The sequence below is a fragment of the Triturus cristatus genome, chromosome 9, assembly GCF_964204655.1.
Source record: "Triturus cristatus chromosome 9, aTriCri1.1, whole genome shotgun sequence".
In the NCBI taxonomy this organism is placed as follows: Eukaryota; Metazoa; Chordata; class Amphibia; order Caudata; family Salamandridae; genus Triturus; species Triturus cristatus.
In genome coordinates, this window is record NC_140592.1 from 1107654641 (window position 1) to 1107674180 (window position 19540).

The 19540-nt window shown below is 45.8% G+C and overlaps 1 protein-coding gene across 1 annotated transcript in view; it reads left to right on the top strand.

Moving 5' to 3' along the window:
* POLE2 (DNA polymerase epsilon 2, accessory subunit) overlaps positions 1-18100 on the top strand; it is a 447127-nt gene extending 429027 nt beyond the window's left edge. The window contains exon 19 of the mRNA XM_085627013.1: positions 17845-18100. Coding sequence (XP_085483139.1) covers positions 17845-17863 — 19 coding nt within the window. The 3' untranslated portion in view covers positions 17864-18100. The remainder of the gene's footprint in view (positions 1-17844) is intronic.
* The last annotated feature ends 1440 nt before the right edge of the window (positions 18101-19540 follow it).

The window sequence follows — 19540 nt, forward strand, 5'->3', positions numbered from 1 at the left end:
ATGCTTCAACGTAGGTTATGGGGTCCAGTCCTTCTACTCCCTCCGGCAGATTGAGGATGCGAATATTACGGTGCCGGGAGCGCCCTTCTAAGTCGTCTGCTTTGTCTTCGAGTATCTCCACCCTTGTTTGAAGGTCGCTTAGGGAGGTTTGTTGGTACTTCATTTGGGGTTCTAGCCTTTGCATGGTTTTCTCCCCCTGCTTGACTTTATCCGCTAGCTTGCGGTGGTCATCGCGTAAGAGGTTCAGGTCTGTGGTCAGCGCCCCGAATCTGTCTTCCATAGTGACCCTGGAGTGTTCTATTGCCGCCAGGACCTGGTCTAGCTTGGCCCACATTGATGCCATTTGTGGGAGCTCTTCTAATGGCTGAGGAGGGTCTGGGGAGGGTTGTCTGGTTGAGCTCGGTTGTGGCCCAGCAGTGGCCACACGCTGACGCCCCATCGTTGAGGTCAGGTTAGGAATGTTGCTAGCTGTAGATGGAATGCTTACGACCTGCTAGGCTGGGGAGAGGTCATCCCGAATACGTCTCACGCCATACTCTGGTTCCAGTAGGGGTGTATCCACTGAGTTGCTGCACAATGGCAGTCGCTGCCGCGCCCACGTCTTCTGTGGGAACTGGGTGCCTATGAGGGCCGCGAGCCGCCGTCCGGTAGGCCTGCTAAGTCTGTCGGTCCTACACCCCCGTCAGCTGGATGCTTCCTGTGGGAGGTGTCCTATAGACTATGTTGCCGTGCCACAGGCCGTAATCCTTCCATTGGCTTCCGGGTTCAGGCTTCTGGTGGAGGGTTCCTGCTGGGGTATCCCCTCAAGGGCGATTCAGCAATGAAGCTTCCCCTATGGCTTGGGGTGCTGGCTCGCAGCAACCGCGGGACCCCCGCGCAGCAATTCAATTCCTCTGCGGACAGATCAGGTAGTCCGCATCCATGGCCAGATGTCAGCTTAGGCCTCCTGCGCCTCACCCCCGCCGCGCACCTCGGAGCCCGGCGCCGTGCGGCGGGGGGGGCGTCATCGTAGCGAGCTGCGCTTGTTGTTGACTATTGTTGGCCTGGCGTTTCCGCCTTGTCACTGTGCGTCTGTCCCTTTACCCTCCCATGGCGCGCCTCGAGGCCTGGCGCTGTGCGGATGGCCCCCAAGTGTGGCGTGAGGGGGCGACAGCAGCAGCCAGGTGGCCCCAAGTTCTTCACCGCTAGGGGGGGAACCACGCCGTAGGTGAGAATCACTCACCAGATTATGCCACCGTTTCATGGGCCGCGATCCGCCCCTCTGCCCCCCGCCACGGGGGTCTGGGTCCCTGGGCAGGTTAAACTTTTGGCGTCGCCGCAACTACTGTCTCCTCCGAGGGCTGACGTTTTGGCGCGTAATGGTCACCTCATGTAGCAGAGCGGATTTTCCAGGGCAGTCTGTACTTCAAGCCTGGGATCACTGTATGCCTTCGGTTCTGGTCCCCCACCACGTGCCTCGAGGCCTGGCGCCGTGTGGGCAGGGAGAGACGGGGTAGGATCGACGGGGTCGGAGGATTAACACTCTGCTCTCAATGCACCCCCGCGGGGACCGCTGTGGTGAAGTGGCTGTTGGGTCGGGGGTCAGGCCCCGCGCCGGGTTGCACTGTATTGCGGGGGGTTGCTTCTGGGGACCTTTGTCGGGCTGCGCCCCGGCGGGGCTCGCGCCACGGCCTGCTCCTCAAGTCCAGGATCACAGTTGGCCTTCAGCACTCGCCATCCACCACGCACCTCGACGCCTGGCGCCATGTGGGAGGGGTCGTTACAGTAAAGGCAGATGAAGGGTACGCCGCGGTGGCTGATCCAGTGGCACGATCTCTACTTCGGGGGTGCCAGCAGTCCGCGACCCGGACCCCAGCCCCCAATCCCACGGTCCGGGACCCAGACGTTTCCAGTGCAGCGCAATAGTGATGCTCTCCTCGAGGCCCTTGGTGTCAGCGTGCAGCGGCCCTGGGGCCCCCCCACGCGGCAACACTGGTTCTTCTGGGGGTTCGGCAAGTGGTCTGCCACCAGCCCGGGGTCATTTGAGGTCTCCGGCCTCTATCCCCGCCACGCGCCTCGTGGCCTGGCGCCGTGTGGGTGGGGGGAGAAAGGGGGGGAAGACGGCACCGGGTCAATGGGGTCGAGGATTTTCACTCCGCCCTCAATGCAACTTGCGGGGGCTGCTGTGGTGATGGGGCCGCTATCTCGGGGGCACAGGGTTCGCACCGGATCGTGACGCCTCGTGGGAGACCGCCCCCGGGGACCTTCGCGAGGAAAATGCCCCTCCAGGGCTCACGCTCACCTGGGACCCCCACAGGGGGATGGGTCCGGATCTCGGGTCACGGGTACCCCTCCACCAGTTGCCATAGTTTTAGGCACTCACCTCTCGTTAGGACCGCCCCAGGTCGTGGCTGCGGGGAAGAGGCCTTCAGTCACTAGTAGACTCGGCCATGTTGAGAGCCGGCGCCTCGACCCCGAGCTCGATCGCAGCGGGGTAATCAATTCTCTCCCCGCAATTTCGGGCTCATCGGATGGAATCCACGTGTCAGGGCTTCTGATTGTGTCTGGGCATGTCACCGGGGACTCAGTCGGCACCAATTCATGTCCGTGGAGCGGACCACTGCTGGAGCATCACAGGAACGCGTCCACCATCTTGGCCTCCCTGGCCACGCCCCCCACACATAAAGTGGGCTTTGGACCATTTAATTGCTTATCATTTGTTGATTTCTTGTCAATCTTCATTGACTTCTTTCCTTCATTTTCTTATGTTTGCTTTTCCACTGGAACATAGCTTCTTTAAGATCTTTTTTAACTGTATGACTTGTATCCTTCCACAGCTCTAATCAGGGAACTACTTTTTTCTTTTACTTTCAGGACTTTCATGGGAGTGCATGTTTTTCTCTTGCCCATCTCTCCTATCTGCTGTGCCCCGTGACGTTCATGCTCTGAGTTTTTTACCCCATCGCTTCCCCACCTCCCATCTCATCCATTTGCTTCCTCCACTCCTCACATTTCTTTTGTTTTTATGGCCTGGCTTGATAGCACATCTGTCGCCAATTAGGTGAGAATCACCAGGTGAGGGGCTTTTGCTCTGCACGTGTTGGGAGCCAGGAGTACAGGTTTTGATTGTGTAGTTGCGCAAAAAGGTGCTTGCCCTCCACAAAGCTGTGATCTTTTTGTTTATTTATCCAGCTGCCTTGGCCTTAACTTTTCAGGGGCTCACAAATGGCACTGTAATGATATTCAAGTGTCTTAGCTAACTAGATAATTCATGGTATTTTGCTGTGGCAGCAGCTCAGATGGGAAGAGGGCAGGCATTAACCTACATGGGTTTTAGGTCTGGCGTGATGGTGCAACTGTCACTTGATATTTTTACCTTCACCAATATTATATTAGTTTTTTGCTTCCATATAAATACATATTCATTTACATGATATCTACGTGTAATGCTAAATAGGTGTCCATTTTCTTGGATCTGTAAGTCTGAAAAGAAAATACAAAATGGCTGCTGCGTCATGACTTATGTACAAGCATTGGTAGTGACCCATGCACAGGTATTTTTGCTCACACCGGGCCCAAAAGCCAACATGGCCGCCATTGCATGCTGTATGTGCACACATGCGTGTTGACACTTGCACATATCTAATCATATTGTGTCTCTTAGCATCCTCATTCATACATGTGGCATGCCGAGTGACATGTGCGCAGTTTTTTTTTGGGGGGGGGGGGGGTTTACTGATGACTTTTGGCGTTGACAACAAGTACATACACTGAAGGTTCACAAATCATACAGCAGACGTTGGATTCGATCACTGAGAGGAAAAGTCAGGTAGTGAATAACCAGTATCTGTCATCAGATGTGGTGTTGTGCCCCTTTCCTGCTGGTGATGTAGTGATGGATTCTCCTCCCTATTGCCTCCCCATTTGGAGGTCACTGCCCCTGGCCATAGTGTTGTGAGTAATGCTGTTGAAAGTCCTGTGCAGCGAGGCCATCTTTTTCCTGGTACTTGATAACCTTTTTCATTGAAATCCTGTTGTAAAAGTGCATTGAAGTGGTGCCAAGTGCCTGGGGGCTGGGAGTCCTCCAGGGAACCTGCCCTCGTCTATTCCTTGACTCTGTTGCACTAAGCACAGATCTGGGCAAAACGTCATTGACCTCCCTTTTGATGGAACAAACTTGTTTGAACTGATGAGGTTCAGCAGCAATACCAAACTGACATGAAATTACCAAATCACTGAGTGCCATCCGAGTGTTATCGCCAACACTTCCTCTCTTCCAACTAGCTTAGGCTTTGTAGTCTTTAAAGGTGAGATCATGATTTTGCTCCAGATCCCAAGTAGGAGTCTCCACGTTCTCCAGTATTAATTAGAAGTAAAAAAAGAAGTGTTTGAAAGGAAAGAACTGGCCCATTTTTCTAGCTTCAGTAGAGGCCCAAAGACTCAGCGACTTCCCTGGAGGCCCACCAACTTCCTGACATCTCAGAAGGCCCACTCCACTCCATTGAAGAAGACTTTCTCTCCACAACCATCCCTTCAAACAGACAATCAAGGATTCATGTTCCCGCTCGGTTGTGAAAGACCACTATTCTGTATGGAACACCCTGTTGCTCCTAACCAATCGATCTCTGCCACAGTCAACATCTCTAGGTCTTACGCACGTTAAGAAGTGGCTCCTTTTGGGAGCAACAAATGTGATACTGCCAATCAGAAATGTTTCAAAAATACTGCACCTACTACTACCTTGTAAGGAAAATACAAAGTTGTGGACCCCAAACCATTCTTGATCTGTACGATCTGAAAGAGTTCTTTCCCATACAGAAGTCCAAGATGCTAACTTTGGCTCCGCTCCTGACAATTGAATGTGTTTGGAGAATTGATAGAAGGGTTACTTTCATAAACTCCTCTTGCAGTAACACTGAACGAACCTTTGTTTTTCAAGGCGGAACCAACACTACCTGCACAAAACATTTTCGTTTGGTCTCAATGCCACCAAGCCTCGAAAAATCATAAAAATTGTAATAGACCTGCTGGTCTAGTAATTTGAATAATCTGCTCGACCTAACTGTACTGTACTTTACCAGTAAACTGCTCTCAAATTGTGTGATTCTAGGCCAGTATTTTATTTTACAGAGCTATCTTTGTCTTCATGTTCTCATATGAGAGCAATGTCATTAACAGACAGCACATTTTCTATTTTCTATTGAAATGGCAACAAACCTTCCCACTAACATCCAGTTTTATTGATAAAATCAGCATATAAAGAATATTTGGAAATTATGTTTCAGCAAAAAATTTATCATTTGCACATCACCAAGTAATGTGTTTTGATTGATTTTAATCCTATTAAAATCATGTTTTTCATCGCACAGAATTACAAAAAATATGCTTTCATAACTAATGAAATATATTTTGAAATGTTTGTACAGTTCATTTATTAGCTATTTAAATGTGCGTTAGAAAAAAAACTCACAACCCACAGTCTTTACAGCACAATTGTCCAGACAGTTAACTTTACAAAGTCCTCTAACTTCTCAGTCATAGAAAGAAAAGTAATTGTAAGACGACATCAATGGACTTTTGACCTCTGTGAAAAGATAAAAAACCAAGATTTAAAGGCATATTTATTGCTCATTTACTTTCTGGATGAACTGAACACCTGTTCTATGACAGCTTGCCAGAATTGGCCAGTAGCCCCTAAAAATAGCTCACCCTCATAAAATCTGCAAGTATATTTCTCGAGGCCTGGCCAACCGTGAGTTTGTTCAGATATGCTGGTCCCATTTGTGGCCTCTCTGAGGTAGCAGAAGATCCGCAGCTAACCTTACCTGGATTATCTTCTGATCCATGTAGCATCAAGGGAGCAAATAGAGGTTGGTTTACCCATACCCTCAGGACCCTGCATAATCTTGAGTTCTCAATGAACTATTCCAAATTCTTAATTGTGCACTCCAAAAGCATTCAGTACACTGGGGCAATTTGGTTGCGCAGCCTGGAAAAGGACTTCCCTCTCTCAAAAGGGTTATAACCATTAGCCAAATGTTGGTGTTGGCGTGGTGTTTCCAGAGGCTTCTAGGACTGTGGGTACCCTCTTCAGGGAAGATGCATAATTCCAAGCTCCAAATGGTTTACCTTCACCTTGCAAAGCGCTGAGCCCTATGACTGGGCCATCAACCAAAGCCTGTAATAGACCTTTATCCATGTTCCCAACTTTGTGTTGTGGGCACAGACGCCTGACCGTTTGGTTAGATGGTCCCTTCTGTCTGTTCCCTCAGTGAGCTGTAGTCCTACACAACTCATCAATGTATGGAAGGCTTATTATGGGGAATTTTCTTCCAGTGCCTTGTAGGACAGATCAGATTCCTCCATCCACATAAATGTGCTGGATCTAAAAAACAATCTTTCTGGCATTGGAAGTTATCTTTGAATTGGCGATTGTGCACATTGGCAATATTATGGCCCTCTTCTGTGTACTGAATCAAGGGGGGCATCTTCCCTCATCTCTCTGCCACTGTGCCGGTTGGCAGTAGACCTGTGGAGATGGCCCTTACAATATCCATAGAACCGCATTGTGGGGATCCTCAAACAAGTGAACACAGCCTAAGTGGGACATTCTCCACAATGTCCTTATCTCATCTTCAAAGCTTGGGGGGGTCCATCTGTAGACTCCTTTGACACTCACCTGAGCATGAGAGGCGAAAAGTTCAACTTCTGGATGGGCAGGGGGACTTGATCTCTAGATGACTGCCTGATATTGGCCTCGATGTGGCATTCTTATATGCCTAGTCCTGCAGGAGATCAGTCAAGTCCGTTTCTCGCACCTGCTCTGTCTTTTTCAGGGGGAGTGCATCCACTTTCTCAAACGGGAGAGGTCTGTGGACAGAGGCAGACAGCTGCATCCCTATCTACCATTCCTCAGCTTGAGTACTTGGTTTGTAGGGAGCTAGACTTTGAACAACACAGACCTCTTCCAGAGCTCAATACGGCTGAGATTCTAACACTGGATGCTGTCAGAGAACATCGACCTTCTCACCTGCTCTGTAGATGATGTGTTTGTTGTTGTGCCTCTTAGTTGAAGCAAGTGGACAACAGTAAGCTGTACCTTGTTGCAATTAGCGCTTATCCTAATAGGCCTGAGGAGCTCTCAGCCATAGCTAAAGAACTGTCAAGACATCTGCACAACCTCTGGTTAGGGTCCACATAGGCTCTTCGAACATAAACCTTTTTACAACTAAGCTGATGTGTAAACCTTTTAAACTCTTTGCCCCATATGTCGTTAAGCTTCTTCCATCGGGAATTTCAGTATTTGTTGGGCATAATCAGCCAGGCGCATGGGCTGCATGACTGTTTAAACTCCAACCCATTCACAGTATTCCACCTGATAAGGTGGCCTTGATGACTGATCTCACCTTTGTTCCAAAGGTTCCGTGGTAATTTATTTGAACAATTTTTCTTTTCTTCCAACATTCTTTCAAAGTCCGAATGTCTCCTTGGTCCAAGGGACACCTTTCAAACTTGATGTCCGGTATGCTTTGTGCTTTTAGCAAGATAAAACCACCGACCAATTATCACTTTTCCAGGCAATAATAACACCAGAGTGTCAGCTTCTGCTAGATGGATCATGTCAAACATCATTCATCACTGCACTCTCCATAGAGACCACCTTCGCTCTGGTGTCCAAGCTCATTCCACCAGTCAGATGTATGCCGGGCAGCTATGTGTTATGGCACACATATTTTGCTGACATAGTGTTGTAGAGATGTCCTCTTAGATTGGTGCTACGTTTGTCCAGAAAGTTGTTTGCCTGGGCCTAATTTCTCTAGTGCTGCTTTCTACTCCTGCCTGTCACATTTTCCATTGCTATGGAATTGAACCACATAGGTAGGAATGGGAACGAGCCAGCACTTAAGAATAGGATAAAGGTACCTTTTTGGTGCATTTGTTAATTTTACGGGGTTAGATCCCTAGAAATAAATATCAGGCTAAAAAATACCCTATGCATGGGCATATTTTCATCCAGTTTACAGTTAGTTGTAAAATAGTGAGGAAGAAAGTACACACTGTGTTTTTGTCTATTTTGACATTATTGTTACCCAAAGTGTCGCAGTCTGCATGGACACTCACCACTAGGTATGGTCTTTTTGTAGTTGCCTGCGTAAACACAGAAGTAAACACAAATCGTGCTCAACTGCAGAGAAGTGCTACTGTAAAAACAGCCTAAAACTGTGACAGAATTAATTCATATTATTAAAACAATGCATCATCAAAGACTAAAAGAGGTAGGGGAGAAAAAAGAGGAAGAAAGATGGATCAGCGTATATAATTATAAACAATTGTAAGAATATAACTAAAACGTATATTTATGTGCATTAGAATAACAATATCGAGAAATAAAAAACAATTGGTTCATGAAAACCTTAGCAAACACAACTTAGACAACTGTAAATAAGTCAAGGAGGTTGAGAAACCTCTTCAGTGCATTGACTCTGCAGTGTAGAAGATTAAACTGAACTATCAACAAAAATTGTTAGTGAGGACCATAGAGAATCACGTTTTAGAACAAGTAAAATAGTGTGGGTGTATGTTCTGTCCACCATGCTTAACAAGCTTTTGCAATGCAATAGGTCTCGCATTTACGAGAGTTTGATCTATTGGCATTGTAAATAATAATACCTTATATTTATGTGCTGTTTTTAAAACAGATAAATAAAAGGCAATGTCATTTACAATGCCAATAGCTTAAACTCTTGCAAATGCGAGACCTATTGCTTTGTAAATGCGTTCGGCGCCCGTGCTATAAAACCTTTTAAAAAGCGTTAGGAGAGAGAGCGTCGTGCCTGCAACATCAACGTCAGAGGTACCCCCTCCCCTCCCAACATCCTTCCCCACTCCCCCCCCCCCCCCCCCGCCAGGTTCCCAACTCTTGATCAGTCTTAACTCCTGTGTTCTCGCCACACCCCCCCATACTTTTTGGGGACAGTCTGTGGCCTTGTATAGCACTTGTTCTGCCCTCTGGCACCAGTCCAAGTCTGCAACTTCGGGGTTGGGATCACTGCTCCCCAGGCTCCTGCAATACTCCTCTTGGCTAGCCCTGCTGCCAATCGCAGCCCGACTTTAGTGTGCCTGGGCCATACGGTCTCCCCAGTGATTCCTAGGATCAACGAAGGGCACATCTACCCTCATGGCTCGAGATATCAACCACATTGTCTTAGCCTAGAAACACTGTATGTGCGAGCATTTTCAAAGAATATGAAAAAAGGTGCCCTCCTTTCGACAACCTTCTACATAGCTGGGTCGCAACCCTGCCAATTTTATGCAGTAGTGTCTGTGGGTAGTAGGGCCGAAGTAGAATATTTAGTTGGATCATTCTGAAACTGGCATGTATGGGTGTCACTCTTGGGCTTTGGATAGCTTCTGCCCAGTCCTCATCATCCAAGTCACCCACATCTCCTTCCCACACCCTCTTCAGAGATACAAGTGGGCCAGGAGCGTTATTGATTAGTTTACGATACATCAGTGACACATCTTTGTCCGGCAGTGCCTCTGTAAGTACTCTGTCTTCCAGAGGGGAGTACTCCGGGAGCTACTCACCCTCTCGTATGTGGCACCGAAGTGCATGTCCAAGCCGCCAATAGTAAAAACGCTCGTATTCTGCCAGCTCGTATTCTCGGCTGAGGTCTTCAAATTTGATTATGGCCTGGCCCCACCAGACGTCGCCCAAGTGCTCAATGCCCAGCAACTCCCAGGTCGTAAAGCCCCTGAGTCTGACCACCTCGGACAACAACCGGCTGTGCCACAGTGGGGGTCATACCTGTCAGTCTTGCTGTCCAACCTAGATATTTTGTGGCATCTCTCCAGACCCTAACTACAGTCATTGTGCATGTCCTATCTCTTTTACGCCCTTATAGCGAGATCTTTGTTGCCCACCCTTCACATCGCCTCTCTGTCAACTCTATATGCGGGGTTCTGCTGGTCTATGAAAACCCATTCATTTATCACCTAGAGATGTGAGGCCCAGTAGTATCTTAAAATATCTGGGAGTGCCAGACCCCATCATAGACCCCTCTTTACAGTTTGGCCAGTGCTATTATAAGGGACCCACCTCCCAGTAACCGCTGAATCTCATGGTTGATTTTCTGGAACACCGCTGGTGGAATTTTGTAAGGCGTATTTTGCATTGCATACAAAACCGTGGAAGACACATCATTTTAAAGAGGACTGCCCTTCCCATTAGTGTTAATGGCAAGCCGCTCTAGTGTGTCACATCTCCCTTAAGGCTGCCTAGTTGTGTGAGAATGTTCCTTTTGAGGAACTCTTTGGGTGTCTTGTTACGTACGTACCCAGATACTGGAACCCCTCTGTGGAAATCGGAGCAGCAGTCGTGTGACAGGTGGGCCTCGTGTCCGAGAACGGGTAAATCACCGACTGTACCAGTTGATTCTATAACCTCAGTGGTCCCAAAAAAACAGAAACCACCGGCATGATTCGATCTATGGAGGTGCAAGGTTGTGTGACATAGAATGTCGTCAGCCTAGAGAAAGAGTCACTCCTCCCAGCCACCAGATGCTGGAATCCCCCTTACCAACGGATCCTGGTGGATCCATGTTGCCAAAGGCTGTAGCAAGAAAGCAAACAACATGGGGGAGAGAGGGAATCCCTGATGAGTGTCCCTCCACAACTCGAAGCTGTGGGTCACCGCCCCATTCACTTTCACCCTAGCTGGGGGGACGATAAAGCAGTTTGACCCAAGCACAGAATCGAGGTCCAAAATCCAACCTTTCTAACACTGCGAATACGTAAGGCTACTCAGCTGAATGAAAGGCCATTTGGGCATCAAGGGCCATGAGGACCCCTGTGTCCTCCGTGCAGTACTCAGTCAAGTGGAGCACCCCATAAAGGCATAAGAGGTTGATCATAGTGCATCTGTTAGGCATAAATCCCGACTGGTCGGGATGCACAAGCTATGACATTACCCCTCTCAATCTGTTTGCCAGCGCCTTTGCCAGTACTTTCGCCTCCATGTTCAACAAGGATGTGGTTTATATGACCCACATTCAGTCGGGGTGCTTGCCCTTTTTGTGTATGACTACTATAGTCGCCGTCCTTTGATCTTCTGGTAGGCAGCCAGTTCTACATGCTTCCTGAAACATCTTGAGCAATGGTTTAGCCACTATTTTGGATAAACCCTTATATAGTTCAACCGGAAGCCAATTGGGGCCTGGTGCTTTCCCCCGACTGTTGGTCTCCCAAAGCTCGGGTCAGGTCGTCCTCTGTCAGGTCCACCACCAGTGCCTCGCGATTGGTCGCAGTCAACACCTGTAGGGGTAGAGCTTTAAGAACATCCGTTCAATCAACTGCCGTCATTGCAGTCTTGGAATTGTAGAAGGCCTCATAGTAGGAGACAAAAGCCTCCGCCATTGCAGCATTAGTCATGTGCTGGGTGCCTGAGGCTTCCAAAATGGACATTACCCACGAGCTCTGCTTGTCACGTTTGTCAAGCCACGCTGATAGCTTGCTGGCCTTTTCTCCTACGACGTAAAGGCGGTGCTGTGTCGCCAAGGTATGTTTCCACGCTAAATCTTCTGCCGGTGCCCGCAGGTCCTGCTGGCGCATCCGCAGTTTATAGCAGTGCTCCGCCTCACCGGTCAACTTGGCTACTTCCTCCAAGTCCGCTATCTCCTTTTCTAACACCGAACATTGCAATCTTGTGTCCTTCTTCTTCCCTCTATCAGTGCCTGTGCCCCTCCCCTTTTAAGAACTGTCTGGAATGCCTCCCAGAGAATAGATGCAGATGCTACTGATCCCTGATTTTCCTTAAAGTATAAATCTGCACATTCACGCCTCTTGTTATCCACCATGGTCAATTCTAGAGGGCATAAGGTAGCCACTATTCATGCTCAATAACTGAAACTTAACCCGGGAGTGATCTGAGATCCCCTTAGCATGGTTTTCGGCTGAGAGCAACCTGGATACCTGAGCCTGAAGTGTGAAAATATGACCTATCCGGGAGAATCAGCCATGTGCGGCAGAAAAGTACGTATATTGTCGCTGTTGAGGATGAGACTCCCTCCATAGATCAACTAAGCCCATAGTCTTTACGAATTGTGTCATGGATCCACTCCCCCACCCCTCTAAGCATTCCATCTACCTTCTCTGTCAATCTACATTCATAACAGCATTCATGTCGCCTCCTATAACAAGGGTCCCTGTTGGTAAGGAGAGCAGCAAGTGTGGGAGTGCCGTTCCTTGGAGTCTAGGGTGGGATGTACGTCGAACATAATTTCAGTACAATACCCTCCTGTGTCCCCAACATGGCAACGAATCAGCTCTGGGCATCATGCCAGACCTGATGGGATGTGAAAGACAGCAGTTTTTTTTGTAAGAATACCCCCACCTCTAGAGTCAATGGTATACCCAGAATGTGCACGCAAGACATATCCAAATCTGTCTAGGGCCCCGTATTGGCTTCCTTTCAAATGCGTCTCCTGCAGCAACACTATGTCCGGTCCATGTGTTTTTAAATGTGGCAGTACAAGAGTATGCTATATCGCGCTGCTCAGGCCGTTGACATTCCAGGACCAGATACTCAAGCCTTGCACTTCAACATGCTTCCCTGCCATCAGTCTTTGTATGCGGATCCTGTCTTCTGAGCCGATGACTCCCTCCCCCACTATGTGCCCATCTACCCTTAAAACCTGCCTGAGCACCCCCCTCTCGTAGTAGTGTGTGTCACCCAAAGCCAAAAACTCTGTTACCTGTAATACCTATGTAAAACCCTGCAACTTCCCCGCCCTGAAACCCTGCATTGAGAGTTTTGAACTACCCCCAACTTGCAGAGCGCCTGTCACCCATCTAACAGCATCTAGTAACTGGGGTTGACTATGGCCACCAAGACAAGTACAGTTCTGATTAAATAAATGATCATAGATGTGCATCTCCAGTAAAAATAGAAAATCTGAAAGCTACATCATCACAACTGAGGCCAGTACAAAGTTATCGGAGTTCAATGTGCCAGCCCCCAAACATCTCACCCCTGCCACTCCCCCACAACCCAAAGGTGGTCAGTCACAGTCTATATTTTGCATCACTTACAACCCCTCAGGGGGATCCCCATCCAGCTTTGTCTGATCAGTTCACGCAGAATTCTGCAATCTCTGCTGTTCTGTGAGGGGGAGTCCCTAGTCAGCTCCGAAGCGGTTCTGCCCGCCTTCACCCTTTGCTCATCATTCTACCGCCCTCCATCCTTCGAGCTAATCCCACGCCTCCTCTGGCATGGTGAAATGCCAGGTTTTTCCATTGGCAATTATTCTCAGTTTGGCAGGGAAGAGCATCATGTATTTCATTTCTTTCTCCCGCAGGGCTTTCTTAATTTCATAGAAGTTTTCCGCTGGCACTGAACCTGCAGGGTGAAGTCCAGAAAGAAGTGGATCGTTGCGTTGTCAATGCATTGGCCTCCTTGCCGAGCGAGAGCCACTTGAAGTATTGCATCTGGTCCCTGTAGTTCAGGATCTGTGCTATGATCGTACATGGCAGAGCCTCAGGCCTGGCGGGTGGGGGGGGAGGGGGAGGGTCATCACACAGTGAGCCCGTTCCACCGAGAAGTTAGACAGTCTCTTAGTCACCTTGTCATAGAGTGGCGTGGGATCAGCAGTCTTACTGACCCCATCCCACTCTATGGCGAGGTAGGGACTGCTTCCTCTCTCATTGGCTGAACCAAGGTCGGCAAATGAGAGAGGTGGCAGTCCTAATCCTCAGTGGCCGAGATCACTGCTGCAGCCAGTAAGCTATTTTTTTTGTTTAATGTTTGATGTGTGCATGCATGCGTGTGTATATATATGAATGTATGTGTATTTGTGAGTGTGCTGTGAATGGGTTGGTGTGTGTGTGTTTGTGCTCGTGAATGATGGGTGTGTGCGCTCGCTTGTGAATGCATGGGGATGTGAGTGTATGTATATGGGTGAGTGTATGGGTGTGGCTCACCTGCACCTCTTGCTTGAACTACCTTGCCGCCACTGAGGCTTTGATAAGAATAATAGTATATCTTCTGCATATATTGCTAATTAATATGCTGTTTATTATAATGAATGCCATAAAGATCTGAGTTTTGCTGTAACTTGCATATGAAAGGTTCTAATGCCAGATTAGAATAGAAAAGGTGAGCGGGGGCAACCTTATATTACACCTCACCTAAATTACACTATGATTAAGGCTCCCAGTTTTACGTTTTTACGGATTTTTACAGATCAATACAGACAGAAAATGTGTTTTCTGTCTGCATTTATTTTTTAAATGTGGATAAATACAGAAAATGTTGCTTCCTTTAAGTGATTCTCCTTGTAGTGTTTCGTGAATTATAGGCCAGCAGCTGAGCAGATGAACAGCATGAGAAATTAAAAAACGGGATGAAATTTCTTTAAATAACAGAATATGTCAACATACGTTTATGTTAAAATGCTAGTATTTACCAGTGGATGTACTGTTATGTAATAGTTGGCAGCTTAAATAGTTAAAAAACGACAGACATCATAGTATGAGTGCGCGTCTATCAGTTAAATAGATATGGAAATGTACAGTTTTACAACTTCTTATATACCAAAAACACAAAATAAATACAGATAAAATGGCCCAAAAATAAATATGGATAAATACAGATGGAAATGGCCCAAAAATAAATGCCATAAAACCGGAAGCCCAAAATATGATGTAATACCATCAATGTAAATGTCAACGTGAGGGGAAGTGTAGAAAAGGGATATTTAATTAGTAATCCAATCTGGACTGAGTCAGATGAACCGGAGAAAGTGTTTAACTCCCTTAATTTATGGAGGGTTGCATAACCTCCATGCATCTACTAACACTCTTCTTTGATAGCGCTGACAAAGCTTTTGTGTTTTATTGGGGTTAAATTTGGTTTTGGAACATCTGTCAATAAAAGGATAAACAATTTGGTTATATTCACCTCCCAACACAAGGTTGTCTTCAGGGTAATCCATATGCTTTTGGATAATAGTGGACTAAAAGTGACTATCTCTAGAGTTGGCCCATAAATATTAAGAATGGAAATTGGAATATCATTAATAAAAAAGCTGGTAACTAACCATCCTCCTTCAGTGATTGCATTTTGAGAACTCAATTGGATATTTAGAGATTTGTTACATAATGCTACAACACAGTTTATTTCACCATTTCCTCGAGAAAATAAAATTTCATCTACCGAGCACCTTTTCAGTTTTAAAGACTCCGATTCAATGAAAGGCGACTGTTTTATAAGTGCAATGTCCACCTTATGTTTTAGTAAATAAGACAATACTTGTTGAACCCTTGGCATTCCAAGATATAATTTTAAAAGACATATTAAAAAGATAACACATATCCAATCAGACTGGATATATTGTAAAGGTAATTACATATATGCATATTGAGAGAAGAAATGAATTATGTAAATATAGTAAAAGGAGAAAGATGAAAGAGGAAAAGGAAAGAAAAATAAATGTATAGAAAAGAGATAAATGGCACATCAAGAGGAAATACAAGAAGGATAAAGAGAAGAAAAAATAAAAACATACCTACATAAAAGACAAAAAGATAAAGGTGTTGAGGCCACATATTTAAGTTGGCACACCTAGACAATGCGTATTTTAGAGATAATTCTGTGAATGTCAGGTAAAACAAACATGCAAAGACAATATGAGATGAATTTAGGGATTATAGCAACTTAGAGTGAAAATAATTACTAGTACAATTTGTAAAGAAACCATATATTAATTTTGTGACCTGTTAAAGTGTTACGAGTTTAAAAAATTAAGAAAATAACACTTAAAAACACAAATAAATGAAAGTCAGTGTTCAGTAGACCTGGAAATTCAGCTTTATAGTCTTCTAGGTAACACCTTATTCTCGCTGGGTCTTCAAATGTCATTGTTTTGTCATAAGTTACCAATGAAAAGGCAAGGGTTAAAAAGGTAAACTCTTACATTGACGGAACAAAATGCTCTTCTTATGCTCGAAAATTCTTTGCGCCCATCATCAGTACATTTGGCAACGTCTTGCAAAATGCAGGATATTCCCTGACCAGATTTGTTTCTCAACTTTGGCCACTGGTATGACTTTAAATAAGTCTATATTAAGAAGTATGAAATAACTCCCATATGCTTATTTTATTCAAGAGGCAGTGATAGGTCTGTGTCCCAACCTTAGTGCTGTTTGATGATTGAGTAGTGACAATTCTGACAGATCCAAAAGTTTAGTAATACATGAGCCAAAAAAAGAAATCCTATTAGTGTCCTCTGTGCATTCCGGCAGGCCATACATTTATATGAGGCGGGCTTCTGGATGGCGCAGTTTGTTTCTGCATCTCTCAGTGCTGAGAGACACAGTTGAGGGAGTGGTATTCGTCCCAGCAGCAGTCCATTCAGATTTCACCAGATGTATGGTACATGAGTGTCTCTTGAAAAATGTCTCATAAATAATATATCTGCAGGGCATCCATGTGTGCAACCACGTGCATTCTGTAAACATGACTGTTTTCCTTGCAGAGTTGACTCAAGTCTGTGAACTTCTTAGACTGTTATATTGCACCAGATTTCTTTACGCTCTTCCTGGTACATCCTTTTCAGTACATCCTTTGGACTTGATGATAGTAGAGAGTAACAGAACTGAGTAGATGAGGGTCATTACCAGTGGCAGCTGGCATGCCCCAAAGGTGTTGGAGTGGGGGGAAGGGAACATTAAAAAAAATTAAAAATAAAAGGAACTTACCTTTTGCACAAGCACGACTTCCTCCACGATCCTTCTCTCCCTGAGGCAGGCAGGATCCTGACTCCCAAGCCAATCCTATTGCTGCTCTTATGTAGCATGAGAAAGACACTAGCATTGATGGGAGCGGCCTCTATCAGTGCTCACAAGAGCACTGGAGTCCTTTGTGAAGTGTTCTATCCACGCGCGCCCCTGGCGCGTGGACACTCTGTGTGTAGCTGCCTCGCGCTGCCCATCGGAGCGCTAGCCAAGCCCTGGTTTACAGTTGAAACCGACAGTTGAACGAAGCCGACACTGTACTTGCATGCACAACCGGTGCTGTCTGTAGGATCTTATTACGTTACTGTTAATAAATCTTCTTACCTCGTTGGAAGTTTACTGTCGTCCCTACATTCTTCGTGGCGACGAGGATGGGATCTTTCCTTTCTCCAACTCAGCTGTCCTAAGACAACTGGTTTAGAGAGGTTTAAAATGTGCATGCCTGGCTGGCTGTCACAAGACGCCGACCAAAGAGACGTGCCTGAGCACAAAGCTCTCTGCTGCCAATCAGCAGGAATGACCTGGCCCCGTCCTGATGCTCAGTTGGGTTGCTGAAAATAAAATGGTAATAAATAAACCTTATTACCATTTTTTTTTCTCAGCTCTGGCCTGGGGCTTTTGTTTTTGGGTCGACGCTGCTCAGACAGAGAAGCCGTCCTCATTACCTTATCTCTACTGGTGTTTATCCTTGGAACAATTCTTATTGACAAATCTTAATCCCGAATTTTTTTTAAGCAAGAAAATACCTGGTACTCGAGAATGGTGCGTGCAGGGAACTCTCATGAACCACACAAAATAGAGAAGCTTATGCATTATTATGCTCACTGCACATGGAATAGAAATCATGGATTTGAGAATCAGTTTTGCATTAATCAGAAGGTGGATATTCTCAATCTTTTGTAATACGAAATATGCAAGGTGCTTCCTATTGTAACACGCATCAGTATTTAAGATGATTACTGTACTAATAACGTAGTACAGCATGCCTTTACTAAATGTAAACAACTGCACCGTTCCATGTATTATAGCAATTGATTTCCTATATAAAAATTGTTTTTTTGTTTTCTTTCCCAGCAAACTTCAAAACGCATGAATTCCTTGAACTCTGTGAAAGCAGTCCAACGTTCTGATTATTTATAAATACATATTTTTATTGGTACAGAAAAGACAACCAAATACAGCCATACATTTTCACCGGATCAGCAACCAGAACATCAATCTATTTTTGTTGACTTTGTCAACAAGCCAGTTTTCTAAATCATCGTGTAATTATTTGTGTATTTTATATATTGTTAATGATGCATTTTGTAATTAAAGTGTACAAATTAAACCAATTTGAATTTTGATTTCCTATCAAAACTAATAATGAATGTATTAGCTTTGGCTTAGCATTTTGTCATATTTTGGAACTACTGTAGAGTGGCTTAAAAGAAAAACATGTTTTTTACGTTTGTTTCTTGTGTTTTTTACAAATAAGGCAGGGTTGTTGTAATAGGTACAAAGACATGAGTGGAAATAGCCTGCTTGATTTATTAAAGACTTACATCACCTCCCACCAGAAGCAGAGACCAGACCATCGCACCCCCCTTCAGCGTTGCCTTTCAAGTTATCCCAGCTCAGGCCAGTGGTTTCAAACTGATTAAACCAATTATCCATTGTTCAAACACCTCCAGCATCAAGCCACTACTCGACTTCTACTTTGCCCTGGTTCGTAGAAACATTTTTAACAACACAGTCACGCAAGATTCATATGCAATTCTGTAAATGACGTCTCATCATTTTCACACACACTGACTGACTGACAGTGTATTTATAGAGCGCACTACTGCTGAGGCGGCTTGGCACTAAGTGATGTGCAGAGACAGTGACCAACATGTTCAGGGTTGGGAAAAGGGCCATGTTTTGATTTCCTTTCTGAACACATATCTGCTGGGTTGAAGTCTCAGATGTGTGGGCAGTGAATTCCATAGTTTGGCAGCTAAGAAGGAGAAGCGCTTCCCTCCACACCTTGCTTTCTTTATCTTTGGAAGTTGTACCAGACCAAGGGAAGACTATCTTAAAGATTGTGATGGTGGTGCATATCGAGCAAACAAGGATTGCATGTCCTTCGCCCCACCACCAAACAGGGCTTTGTGCACCAGGCAGAGTGTTTTGAAGTCAATGCGTCGTGTCACTGGAAGCCAGTGAAGCTGTTTTTATGCTGGTGGATGTAGGATAGTGTTTAGGTAGTTTCAGCAGGACTCTTGCTGCCGCATTTTGAATTGACTGGAGTTTGGAGAGTTGAGCTGCACCTGCTCCCAAATAGAGGGCATTGCAATAGTCAATTCTAGATAGGACCATGGCTCCTACCACTGTTTTTCTCATAGAGAGAGGGATAAATGGAAGAATCTTCCGAAGGCCTGTTAACATGAAGAACCAGGCTAATGAGACTTGATTAATCTAGGGAGCCCAAGTAAGGTCTTTGTCAAACATAAGACCGAGGTTCCTAGCTTTTTTAACCGGAGTCGGACAGATGCCAGCTGCAGTTGGCCACCATAGTTGGTTCCAGACCGAGATGTTCTGTCCAAATTCTACCACCTCAGTTTTATCTACGTTAAGTTTCAAAAGATTAGATCTCATCCAGGCCATCAAGGCAGAAATGCAATTGCAAAGTTGGGCTGCCGTATCATCCATTGACTGTGTTACAGACGCTATAAGCTGCATGTCATCAGCATATGACACCAGCGTAAAGCCGCAACTTTTTATCAATCTAGCCAAAGGGGCTACATAT